The following is a 13,239-nucleotide window of genomic DNA, read 5'->3' on the forward strand; positions in this document are numbered from 1 at the left end:
AAACTTCTCTCTACAGCCCAATATTCTCAACATACAGTACCAGTGTCAACATATTTTCATTATTGGTATTAAAAAATATATTTTTAAAAGCATATTTTTTATTTGTTGTCATAAATTATTGATTGCATTTTCTTGTTGTCACAATAGAAGTGGCCATTGATTAAAATGCAATATATTTTGAATGTGTTATCCACATTGCAATGTTTTGAAATGCGGGCTTTTATTTAGAAGGTGTCTACATTAACATACAAATTGACGTCATTGTTTGTGCTGCTGGCAGAATACTAGTCAGCATCACCAACACTTCCACCACTAGTGTTTGCAAACGCACGGGTCGCCCCAAGGCTGCGAAGGAATCCTGAGGAAAGCGTGCATTTTGTATTCCTCTGTACTTGTGATTTTTTAAAGTAATTTTTTTTCTTTTTTATGTCTGTGCATGGTGTTCGAAATTAACCGTCTAACCATGTTTTCCCGGCACCGTTTCTACCCTGGAACTGAGTCCACGTACATCGCAAATGAGAACGGGTGGGTCTGTAATGTACAGTAGAAAAATAACTGATTTCTCGAGGTCCAGGTTGAGGCCTGCATGTTAAAGATCCCCTTCCTCCCATCCTGAATCTCATCGTGATGACTGAGGATCAACAACCTGATCAGCACCCGAAGCTGGGCTCTGGAATAAGCACGTTACCATCCCTAGTTCCTGGACTGCAAGGGACTGAGGCCAGTGCGTTGCAGCTCAAAATAAAGAATTCCATCTGGTAAGGAGGACCATTAGCTAGCATTTTGCTACTTTGCTTGCTAGCTAGTTCGCTTACGTTAGTTGAGCCAGCTCAATATGTTTTGCCATTATAGTGTTGCTACCTCTAGCTAGCTAGCCAGATATTTAATTAGCCAGCTCATTACTAACTAGCAGCTTATGTGTGTAATTTAGCATCCCCCGCCCCCATTTCATCAACGTAAACATGTCAACATTTGTGTTTGGCGTTGACAATATGACATTTTTTACACTTTTTCGTACATTTCCTGGACCAAGAGCTAATATTGTTTACTATAAATTCTTTTTTATATAAATTGTACGCACATTTTTGTTATGAAATAAGCGTGCGGCATGGCATGTTGGTCACATATTCATGACGACAGCAGCAAGTTATCGGTGCCTTTTCGTGGTATTCGACAGGTCCTGACTAAAAGGGTCAAAATGGGTGATTTATTAACAACCCGGGTGCTGCAAGAAACCTCGCCGTTGGTAACTAACATTAGCTAGCTGGACCAATTGAGGTATGTATGGGCTGGACCTGTGCATTGTGCATGGTTTCCGTATCCTCATTAGTGCAAGCGCTCTAGCCAATTTGCGTAATTTCGGGAAAACAGAATAATATGTAGCTAGTACGCTTGCCCGCGGTACAACTAAGTTAGCTAACGGGAGTTAGCCAGTGTTGCACGCCTGCGCTAACTGGGTTGAAAACCACTACCACCGTCATTGTTTTTGTTGCATGTCTCGACATGTATTTAAAAATCCATGGAGGTATAAATGGCTATGGTAATAATAGCACAGCCTTCCCTGCACCGTAGCATATATTGATACATAATCAATGACCTGCATGTTGTATCAGTACAAACCTGCAAAATATTATTCGGCTACATTCAACAATCTGTTCACAGATCTGTAGGTAAAGATTGTTGCACTCATACATCAGTCAGCTTCCAGAATTAAATGCTCCATTTGCACTGATATGCACGTTTCACCTGTTGTTGCCTTAACCTTTTTTTTCATATAGAAACTGCCTACATTAATTATGAAGTATCATAAGGAACCATAATATGCTAATAGATGTGGTTTTTTTGTTGTTGCGTTTGAACAGTTGTTGACTGATGTTTCAGATATTCAGACTTAAATGTTCATGGTCTAACTTATACCACCGCATTATGTGGTGCACAATCATTCAGAACGACCTGTTATTTGTGATTTGTCTTGGTTGCAATATTGTGTGAATAGTTTATTAGATTATATATAGTGAAATGGCAGGAACTGAAACACACAGACGGCTGTGGAATTACAACATTGGGGAAAGTCATGACTGGCACTTTTATAAACTTTTCTAATATAATGAACATCAGATAAAAAATATAAAACCACTTAGGTAACATGTAACCTTAGCCAAGTCATAAATTGCAAAATGCCACCACCTAGGCTTATATTAATCATATCGGAAAATACGCGACAGTATATTTGTTGATTCTCTGCACAGTAATCTGCTGTAAGGCTGGTGTCCCCTAGTGCTACCCCCAAACCAGTGTGAAGGAATTCGGCCCTGGATGACATGGATCCATACGTGGGATATCACTTCCCTACTTTGAAGGGTATCATTTCCATCATCAATACATTGACTTGATGTGTTATGGTCAACATCAGAAATTCTTATGGAATACATTTTTTCAACTATTTTCTATCCTAAAATTAGGAATAAGCAAAGGCTTTGATTTCTGGTCAAACAAAGGGGTCCCCTCTGTTTCCATTTACTGTAACCAGCGTCCTCAACTGACTCACTGAGCACCGACCGACACCAGACGTGCATGGACTTTGAAAAGTAGTTTCACAAGTTTAGACGGCACATTACAGTACAGGAAAGAAAAGTAGAGTATATATCAGCACAGTACAATACAGCACTGTACAGTAGAGTAAAGCACACTAGAGTACAGTATAATGTACTGAACTCTACTCTGCTGTACTTTACTCTGCTCTACTATGATGTCCAAACTTGAGAAACAGACTTCTATGATTGGTTCAGATTTGGTCAGGTCCGTACCAACCAAATGTGGTCGTGTTTGGGGGGGAGCACATTAGAATAATAGCCAATGTGTAGAATAATACCCAAACATGCAAAGGAGGATATTGCATTTTTCTACGTTTGTGTACCTATTCAGGATGAATACATCACATATCCATAATTATTAGGGATTTGCATCTTTCCCTTTCAAGACGAGTCGATACGTATCTAGATACTTTTGTGTATATATAGTGTATGTGGACACCCCCTTCAAATTAGTGGATTCGGCTATTTCAGCCACACTCGTTGCTGACAGTTCGAGCACACAGCCATGCAATCTCCATAGACAAACATTAGCAGTAGAATGGCCTTACTGAAGAGCTCAGTGACTTTCAACGTGGCACCGTCATAGGATTCCACCTTTCCAACAAGTCAGTTCGTCAAATTTCTGCCCTGCTAAAGCTTCCCCGGTCAACTGTAAGTGCTGTTATTGTGAAGTGGAAACATCTAGGAGCAACAATGGCTCAGCCGCGAAGTGGTAGGCCACACAAGCTCACAGAACGGGTTCGGGCTAGGCCGCTTAGTTCCAGTGAAGGGAAATCTTAACACTACTGCATACAATGACATTCTAGACGATTCTGTGCATCCAAATTTGTGGCAACAGTTTAGGGAAGGCCCTTTCCTGTTTCAGCATGACAATGCCCCTATGCACAAGGCGAGGTCCATACAGAAATGGTTTGTCGAGATCGGTGTGGAAGAACTTGACTGGCCTGCACAGAGCCCTGACCTTAACCCCATCGAACACCTTTGGGATCAATTGGAACGGCGACTGCGAGCTAGTTCTAATTGCCTAACATCAGTGCCTGACCTCACTAATGCTCTTGTGGCTGAATAGAAGCAAGTCCCCGCAGCAATGTTCCAACACCTAGTGGAAAGCCTTTCCAGAAGAGTGGAGGCTGTTATAGCAGCAAAGGGGGGACCAGCTCCATATTCATTCCCATGATTTTGGAACTTTTGGTCATGTGGTGTACATGGTCACAAAGCATAATACCCATAAAAACACATGGTTCCAATGGTTTTTCCACCATTAATTTTTCACATTGTGAATAAGCTTACCTTGGCATGACGTTTTGATAGCCATGTAATTCTCTCTCAGACAAGGTGAGTTTTATTAATATATTCACCTCAATTGCTATGCTAATTATTGATAAAAGTTACCTTGTCCAAGAGAGATTTGTGCGGTTATCAAAACGTCACGCCAGGGTAAGCCTACACGAAACACAGACCTTGTATGAATAATGAATGGTGAAAAAACGATTGGAACCATTTCCAGGTTTTATGACTCTATATCTGCCTTCCACATCAGCGGCGGAAGGTGGCCGAGATACAGCGGTGTTTGTCAGACCATGAGACATCCCGAAAAATCATTATTCTGATGAAAGGGGAGACTCATGAACCCTATGGTGTTCTCCGTTTTGTCTCTACGACCCCCACAAGTGTCACGGGACTTGTCTGAAGTAACCCATACAAATGAATGGCAGTATGGAGGTAGTTTTGTGCCAACAAAAATAAGATGTTAAGTATGTGTCCAAATTTTTTTTATAGGACAGACACTTCAAAACCTTATTCCTTATGATTTATTTTTTGACTGTTGTTTTTGCCGTTTATGAATTTGTTATTCAATGCATTTCTATGGGCTATAGTAGTAAAGGCCAAATTCAATATTTTATTAAATCATATAAAAATAAATGTGATACCTAAAGGGGTCCTAAAATTCAAACTCAATTAGATAACGGGTTAGACTTTTAGAGGTTAACTTTCATTCTGAAACAACTTCATATTTCCGAGTTATTCATATATTAGTTTAGAAAAACTTGAAATTGGCATGGAAGCTAGATAGCTAGCTAGCAAAGCTACCAGCTAGCTATAGCTAGCTACTGTAGCTGCTTATCAAAGGTAGATAGCTAACTGGTTAATTTAACAAAGAAATGTACAAAGGTATTTCTTAATGTTTCTGTAGCTGGCAAATTTATTTGATCATGCTTTTGTGATACACGCTGTTTAATCCAAACATATCACCCACTCCCCTACAGTAGAACCTAATAAACAGCATCAGGCGGAAACAATACAAATTGGCGACACTTTTTGTCCTACCAGATCTGCGAAGAGAAGGTTCTAGCTAGTGTATCCCTCTGTCTTTTGACTCTTGTTGGATGTAGTTGTCCTGTTTATCATGTCCCAGGCTCCCATGGCTCTTATGATTATTTATTTACAAGTTAATTACAATTTGCTTTTTGCTGTACTTGATAGAGCAGACCTAGTCTCACGTGCAGAAGTAAGCCTTCTGGCGCGAGAGATTCATAGGGAGGAGGAGACTAGAGCATACTCGGAACGTCTGACTGAACGGACGCACATTTGAGCGCCCCAGTACGGTCCATTTACTTTGTGCTGTTATAATTTATGCTTTGAAATCCTGCGATTTCATTGGAGCAGTTCTCCCTCTTAGCAAATAGCTGGCAAAACAATCGAAGCAATGTTCGCTTGACCTTGAACGCAGAGCTGGCAGTCACTGAGGGGCAGAGTAGTAAGTAACTGAACAGCTTGTTTTGAACAATATATTTTTGAAACCGGAACATGTACACATTTACCCCAGTTTTATGAGCATTTAAAACATAATCCATATTTGTTTTTATAGGTGTTGAGCCACTTCACTTACTGTAGTTCAATAACCAAAGTAGATTTTTTTTTAACTCAAGGTGTCATATCATAGTTGAGACCCCATTCTTTCTGCTGACATCTTTTGAATCGTAATTCAGAAGAGATTTCAGAGTTTTTGGAAAACTGAGGGAGATTTTACTGTCATTCTGTTACAAAACTTTACATCTGTTCTTCAAGTAAATGTGTTTTTGTAACATTGTCAGTGGAAATTGTTGAACGTAGTCCTTGTGCATCGAGTTGTATGGTTTGTTTAACTTTGCATTCAAAATTGGAGTCTCGTCATTCTGTTACCATGGAATTGCCCTGATGTTACCTATAGCATAGAGTCCTGAATGGTGCACATTACACTTGACTGGGTGAGTGCAGCTAAATGTTAGTATAGCCTGAGTGATAGACGATACCTATGATCTACATTTGGAGAGCTGGCACACAAGCAAATGCTGCCTCCCATGGAAAATATCTGTCCTTGGCTTGGTTCTGGTGGTGCTGGACTGCCCTTTGGAAAGTTACGATGAGAGCTTTGCATGTCTCTCGAGTCCGTGGGAGACTGAGGATTGATTAGGCAGTTCTTTCACTGAATAAAAATATAAACGCAACAATATAAATGTAAAGTGTTGGTCCAATGTTTCATGAGCTGAAATAAAAGATCACAGAAATGTTCCATAATCACAAAAAAACAGTTTCTCTGAAATGTTGTGCACAAATTTGTTTATATCCCAGTTAGAGCATTTCTCCTTTGCCAAGATAATTCATCCACCTGACAGGTGTGGCATATCAAGAAGCTGATTAAACAGCATGATCATTACACAGGTGCACCTCGTGCTGGGGACAATAATAGGCAACTCTAAAATGTGCAGTTTTGTCACACAACTCAATGCCACAATGTCTCAAGTTTTGAGGGAGCGTGCAATTGGCATGGTAACTTCAGGAATGTCCACCAGAGCATTTGCCAGAGAATTGAATGATCATTTCTCTACCATAAGCAGCCTCCAACTTCGCTTTAGTGTTGCCATACACCGCAGACCACGTGTATTGCATTGTGTGGGCGAGCGGTTTGCTGATGTCAACGTTGTAAACAGAGTGCCCCATGGTGGGGTTATGGTATGGGCAGGCATAAGCTACGGACAACGAACACAATTGCATTTTATTGATGGCAATTTGAATGCACAGAGATACCGTGACGAGCTCCTGAGGCCCATTGTGAGGCTCATCTTTGACCAACCGATGCATATCTGTATTCCCAGTCATGTGAAATCCGTAGATTAGGGCCTAATAAATGTATTTCAGTTGACTGATTTCCTTCTATGAACTGTAATTCAGTAAAATCCTTGAAATTGTTGCATGTTGCGTTTCTATTTTTATTCAGTATATTTACCTCAATTACAGATTGTCACATCTTTAGGCTTTGGCGTTGTTTTGCTCACACATATAGGCTAGAGATGCTTGCTTTTCCATGACTCTTGTCTCCTTTTAGGCCAGAAATACAAAATCTTAGGAGAAAGAGAGTGAGATTTTAATATTTTGTCATTTCAAGACTCTTGTCAATTTTTCCCCGTGAACCAGCAGATGGGGTTGTCTGAGTAAAATACAGTACATCGGATTAAAATTTAGGCAAGTAAGTCTGTAATACATTAGATTAGGTAAATCTGCCCTTTAATTGACCTTTTACTGATTCACATTCAGTGTGTCTGTTATGCTGTGTGATTGAGTGTTCTGATAGTACGTTTGAAGTTTGAGCATGACATGTTTAGCTCACTACATTGGAATAGCCAATAGTCTTGTCGCATGATTTATGCAAACACATTGTGGCATTAAAAATGTACCATCTTGCGTCTGTTAATGGAATGAAAATGGAGCTGAATGTAGCGTTTGAATTGATTCCACCGTTGTCTTCTCTTTCTCTGTCTGTAAGGACTGGGGAGGCAGTGTTTATCAGAATAGGAGGGGAAACAGGATAGAATAGGAAGGAGGGGATGAAATACCAACACAATGAGGATGTTCGTCTTCAAAGAGAATTGAAAATGAGCTTCACCATGGCAAACATGAGGCGGTTTTCAGGAGTGCAGAATTCAATAGAAATTTTCACCGCTACTGTCGTGGTTAGAATTTCTTTGTAGTCTTGGAGGTCATTTAATTGCGTTTGGTGCTGTTTCTATATCTTGAGTGACATTTCCTGTCAATTTTTGTAGGGAATGCCATCGTAACAAAATGCCTGTAGATGTTTTTCAATTTTTACACTGGTCAGCATTTTATCAGATTTGTTTTTGCCAGATTACTGAATGACTGTCTTTGCATGGGTCACAAACAATCCCCTGCATTTTGGTCAGCCCTTAATTTCAATTAAACTAACAAATAAAGGAGGAAATTGAGCTATGTGAGAAGGACCCCTTAATGGATTCACTCCCTCCAAGCATGATCAGATACTGTATGTTTCTTTTCCCTCTCTCGTTCTCACCTTCCTCTCTCAAGGAACTTTTGGAATTCAGTTTAGAATTGTTTTGTGCTTGGAGTGAATCTGATACAAACATGCGACGCAACAGAACAAGCATTGTGGCTTGATTTGAATATTAGATAGGCCTGTAAATTCAAAGGGAACAGTAGAACATTAACTAATGTCAGGAATGTCAACTGAAAATGTGTTAAGGATCATTTTCGTTTCTGGCTCTGTGCTTGATGGACATTTTATTAGTTTAAGTGCATTCACATTGAGGGGAGGTAGGCCTACTATCTAGAGAAAAGGAGAAAATACAGGAGGGAAACTAGTTTTTATTCGTTTTATGTGTGTACACCTTTTCCTGTTGCACACATTCTACCCTTTCCTTGTTGTTGAACATGTTGTTACATTTTTTATGCAATCTTGCTAGGGCTGTCCCCGACTAAAACAATTCTTCGTCGACCGAGAGTCGTCTGTTCTTTTGACCAATCGATCTTTTGGCCTGTCATTTCTAACTGAAAAGTTATTTTACTGAAATCTCTAATTTGTTTAGGAAAAACATTCCCTATTCCCTTAACCCTTGCTCTCTTTACGTGACACATGTATGCATTGCATGCACGTGACCAATAGGGCCTGACCTATAGCATATCATAATCGCATCAATAAATTGGTTATAACAAACTCTGATCACCGTAACACATGTGAAAGAAAAATGGATGCAGAGGACGTGACAAACTCGAAACGGGGGAATGTTTGTTTACTGGTTGCTCAGGAGGTAAAGGGGAAGTCAGATGTGTGGAATACATTTGACTAGTTGTGGAAAATACTGGAGATCAAGAAAAATAAAGTAAGGAGAAAGCACTGCGTGTGCCAAACAGGGGCTGTTAGATTACAATCTATTTTTTTTGACCATTTGGAACAATGTAAACAACACAAAATAAATTCTAAGTGTACCAGAGAGTATGTTGTAATGTATATATATTTTTTTGTAAAGCCTTTATTACAGCAAAAAAAAACAGTTGCATGCATTCGTGAATGCAATTGCCGAAATGGAACGGTTTATTTATTGTTTGCAGCTAAGGGTCGCTTTGTTATTTTATTTTTAGAACTAAAATGCTTGTTTGCATTTCAAATTATGAATGACTCGTATGCTGTGTGATGACATGAACGAATGAATGATTGGTTGATACAGTAGCTTATAAGTATTGAAATATAGGCATAAGCATAAGGAAGTTACGGTATTAAGACTAAACAGGAGGCTCTCTTAGACCTACAGCTCGATCGATGATGGTTATACAAGGCTGCTATACTAAGCCTTCTAATGATAATGACATGACTTATTATAATGATGATCATAATAGGGATAATAACAATAAGAACATCAAGAAAAAGGAGGGTTATTATCATTTTTCAGACAATTTGGAACAGTGTAAACAACACAAAATAAATGATAAGTAATACTAGAGAGGCTGTTCTAACGAGAGAGAAACAAAGTGTAAAGCCTTTATAACAGCACAGCAAAGATGAAAAACAGCTGAATTTGTGGAACTGTTTATCCGACATGTTGTGGTTGCGTGAGGCTTGGTGCTCACGGAATCCGTAGGCTATTAAACAAACACTCAAACATGCAACAGAAGCAGGATCTGTCTTATTTTTGTAGATATACAGTGCCTTTGGAAAGTATTCATACCCCTTCTTCTTTCACATTTTGTTATGTTACAGCTTTATTCTAAAATTGAGTCTGGCCACTCTACCATAAAGGCCTGATTGGTGGAGTGCTCCAGAGATGGTTGTCCTTCTGGAAGGTTCTCCCATCTCCACAGAGGAACTCTGGAGCTCTGTCAGCGTGACCATCGAGTTCTTGGTCACCTCCCTGACCAAGGCCCTTCTCCCCCGATTGCTCAGTTTGGCCAGGTGGCCAGCTCTAGGAAGAGTCTTGGTGGTTCCAAATTTCTTCCATTTACGAATGATGGAGGCCACTGTGTTCTTGGGGACCTTCAATGCTGCAGACATTTTTTGGTACCCTTCCCCAGGTCTGTGCCTCGACGCAATTCCTTCGACCTCATGGCTTGGCTTTTGCTCTGACATGCACTGTCAACTGTGGGACCTTATATAGACAGGTGTGTGCCTTTCCAAATCATGTCCAATCAATTGCATTTACCACAGGTGGACTCCAATCAAGTTGTAGAAACATCTCAAGGATGATCAATGGAAACAGGATGCACCTGAGCTCAATTTCAAGTCTCATAGCGAAGGGTCTGAATACTTATGTAAATAAGGTATTTCTGTTTATTTTTAATACATTTGCAAAAATGTCTAAACCTGTTTTTGTGAGACAGTCTGTGTACTGAAAAAACCTCTGTGTGGGTAAATGGTGGCTTTCAACGTTTGACTGACTCTTGAGTGGAGAGAGGGGATGTCATGTCTTTGGTGTTAGCTCCATTTAACAGTTGACCTACTGTATTTAAACCTCTGTGAAAGGTATGTTAGAACTGATTATAGTCCAATTGTCTACTTATCAACTTTTACCCCCAATTGTCCTATTCAGTTGAAACACTTTGAACTGTAGTGGGCTGTATCTGCTCCACACTCAATGTGGTGGCTGTTCTGATGGTATGTCAGGCTTCAGTTTAAAAGGTTCACCATCCCCACTCTAGCGTAAGAATATGAGATCCGAGAGGTTCAACGGGGTTGGATGTCTGCTCGCCGGGAGAGAAGTCAGCAATGTCCCCCCCCCCCCGGTCTCCCCACGTTGATCATTCAGAATAACACAGCTTTGGTGCTCCAGCCTTCCCCAGTGTCATGCTACTGTCTGCGGTCGCTGGGGTTTAGAGGTGAATGTCAGGCAATCCTCTTTCTCCCTGAAGCAGCCATATTGAGGGAGGTTGGCAGACAGTGAGCAGCCAGGGCTGCCCCTTCCTGCCGGCTCTGACTGTTTACGTTCAGGAGGGGCCAGCTGGGGGGGTGGGGAGAGTCTGCTCCGCTGCCTTTGGAAATCAGGGCACTCTTCAGGAAAAAAACAAACACAGTCCCTATTAATGTAACATTTTAGGTTTAGTGTTTATTATTTCATAAGATGTGGATTATTTGCACATGTCAGGTCATATTACCAGTTATCTTTTTCGAATGTTGTTGATTTGTGTTTTGACTTTAGGCTCTTATCTCTCAACGTTTCAGAATGATTTATTGAAATGCTGAAATAAGACCTGTTGTGTGGTAGATGTAGGCACATTAGTTGATGTTCTTTCAAGGGTTTCTGAACCAATATGCAGCAGTTAGCTGCTTAGTGCAGAAAGGTTTTTGTGAGAGACAAAATCCAGCAAATGTATACAATCAATCATGTAAATCTCAAGCTGTGGCGGTTGGTGCATTACACTAAATAAAGTAAAAGAATTAGAACAGACATGTTCAAGTTTACCTCAGTGACCTGGTGCAGCTTGGATATAGATGAATGAGGCCAACATAGGCAGGGTGAGTGGGTTCATCACTCCGAGCTGAACTCCACTACTGCCAGCCCAGGGTTCAACAGGATGTGTTTAGAAAGCAGACTTCCTCAGTCTTAACGTACGTACAGCCCTGCATGGCAATGGGTCCATGTTTCACATGAAAATCACCAAACTCAGCATTTAGGGACAGGTAGAGATACAAACTCATAGACTCCACTCTGACCCACAGGAATGTTTTTATTTCATTTTTTAAATCAAAATGTCAGAGGAATCTGTGCCATTTTTATACTGCAGGTTGATTTACCCCTAAACCCCCTTTGTAATGCCAGTCATCAATATTATTGTGTACCCTGCCCAGTGAGGTTATAGTCCTGACTAAGTGATTATAGGCAGAGCTTGTTAAGTAATGCTGTGTGGCCAGAACGGGGGTATAATTGCTGCAGAACATTTTAAAACTGGAGTGATGTGCAGTAAGGATCCGGCAGGGAGAATCTAAATCCTGTCTTTCCCTTTCGCAATCCCCTCCCAGCTCTCCACAGCAACAATGGCTTAACGAGGCGCTCTCTCTGTACCTGCCTGGCCTTACCTAGAAACAGCTTAATGAGAGGAACCTGGCAGACCTGCTTATTATCAACACTGAGAAATCCTGGCCTCACCTAGTAACAGTCCATTAAAGCTTACTTTCTCCGTCACAGCTAATAAGTCTCCTGATTCTGACCTGCCCTGAGTAACATAGTAACAGCCCCTCAGTCCGACCTGGCCCCATATCACACAGCAGCAACCTGACATTTGAACCTGACCTGTAACCTTTTACTTAATAACAAATAAGTCCTAGGTTCTGCCCCTTCATTGTAATAGATGATCAAATAGGAGCTGCCTGCCTCATTATGACCAGTTCTTGTATTGATTCTTAGTAGTGTGAGAGGCCATTGCATGAGAGCCAAGTGGCGCAGTGGTCTAAGGCACTGCATCGCAGTGCTAGCTGTGCCACTAGAGATCCTGGTTCGAATCCAGGCTCTGTCGTAGCCGGCCGCGACCGGGAGACCCATGGGGCGGCGCACAATTGGCCCAGCGTCGTCCAGGGTAGCGGAGGGAATGGTTGGTAGAGCATGGCGTTTGCAACGCCAGGGTTGTGGGTTCGATTCCAGTATGGAGAAAAAAAAAGATAATGTAAGTCGCTCTGGATAAGAGCGTCTGCTAAATGACTAAAAATGTAAATGTTATCAAAGTAAACTGACTTGAAAGCGAGCTGTGCCACAGAGAGGGATTTACCATGTGGTTCAATTGGAGAAGTGTCATGGACCACTCACCTCTTGAGCTGCAGAATGTGGATGACGCACACACACACAGAGTGAGAGAAAGTGTTTACAATTCTGCATCTCTCAATTAACCTTTTGAGTTGTGTTGTGGTTCACACCAATATCCAGGACTGGCCTCACGTGATGTTTCTGAAGGCTATGGAGAGGAAATTGGGTCAATTCAGGCTATGGGAGTAGATGTGTGTTGTTTTTGTGTGGGCGGACTCAGCAAGGGGCCACAAGAGTCTCTGACTGTGAAAGCATTAGCGACCTCTCCACTCACTTCACTGTGAGGAACTGTAGCAGGCTGTCTGTGAACGATTGTAACCAACAGTCAGTGAGTCCGTTTTCTCTTTGATTTTAACTGGCTGTCAGAGAGAGCGTGTGTGTGGCTTTTAGGTCCTTTGACTAATATGCTGTGGGATGAATTAATGATAGGTTGACTTTCCTTTCTGTGTTTCTAGCAGTATGACATTGCTGTGAGGTCAAGTCTGATCTTACAGTACCTTTTTATATGGATTAGGCCTAGATACCGGTTTGTACTGGATTGAAGTCCCCTCAATGACTGTCAAGGA

General features: G+C 41.1%; 1 protein-coding gene across 1 annotated transcript in view; it reads left to right on the forward strand.

The window, feature by feature from the left end:
* Nucleotides 1-299: 299 nt before the first annotated feature.
* The window catches only part of rfx7a (regulatory factor X7a), a 37,660-nt gene continuing 24,720 nt past the window's right edge, over nt 300-13,239 (forward strand). The window contains 1 exon segment of the mRNA XM_045223426.1: nt 300-758. Within this exon segment, the coding sequence (XP_045079361.1) occupies nt 628-758 (131 nt within the window). The 5' untranslated portion in view covers nt 300-627.

Source organism: Coregonus clupeaformis, chromosome 1, assembly GCF_020615455.1.
Source record: "Coregonus clupeaformis isolate EN_2021a chromosome 1, ASM2061545v1, whole genome shotgun sequence".
Classification (NCBI taxonomy): Eukaryota; Metazoa; Chordata; class Actinopteri; order Salmoniformes; family Salmonidae; genus Coregonus; species Coregonus clupeaformis.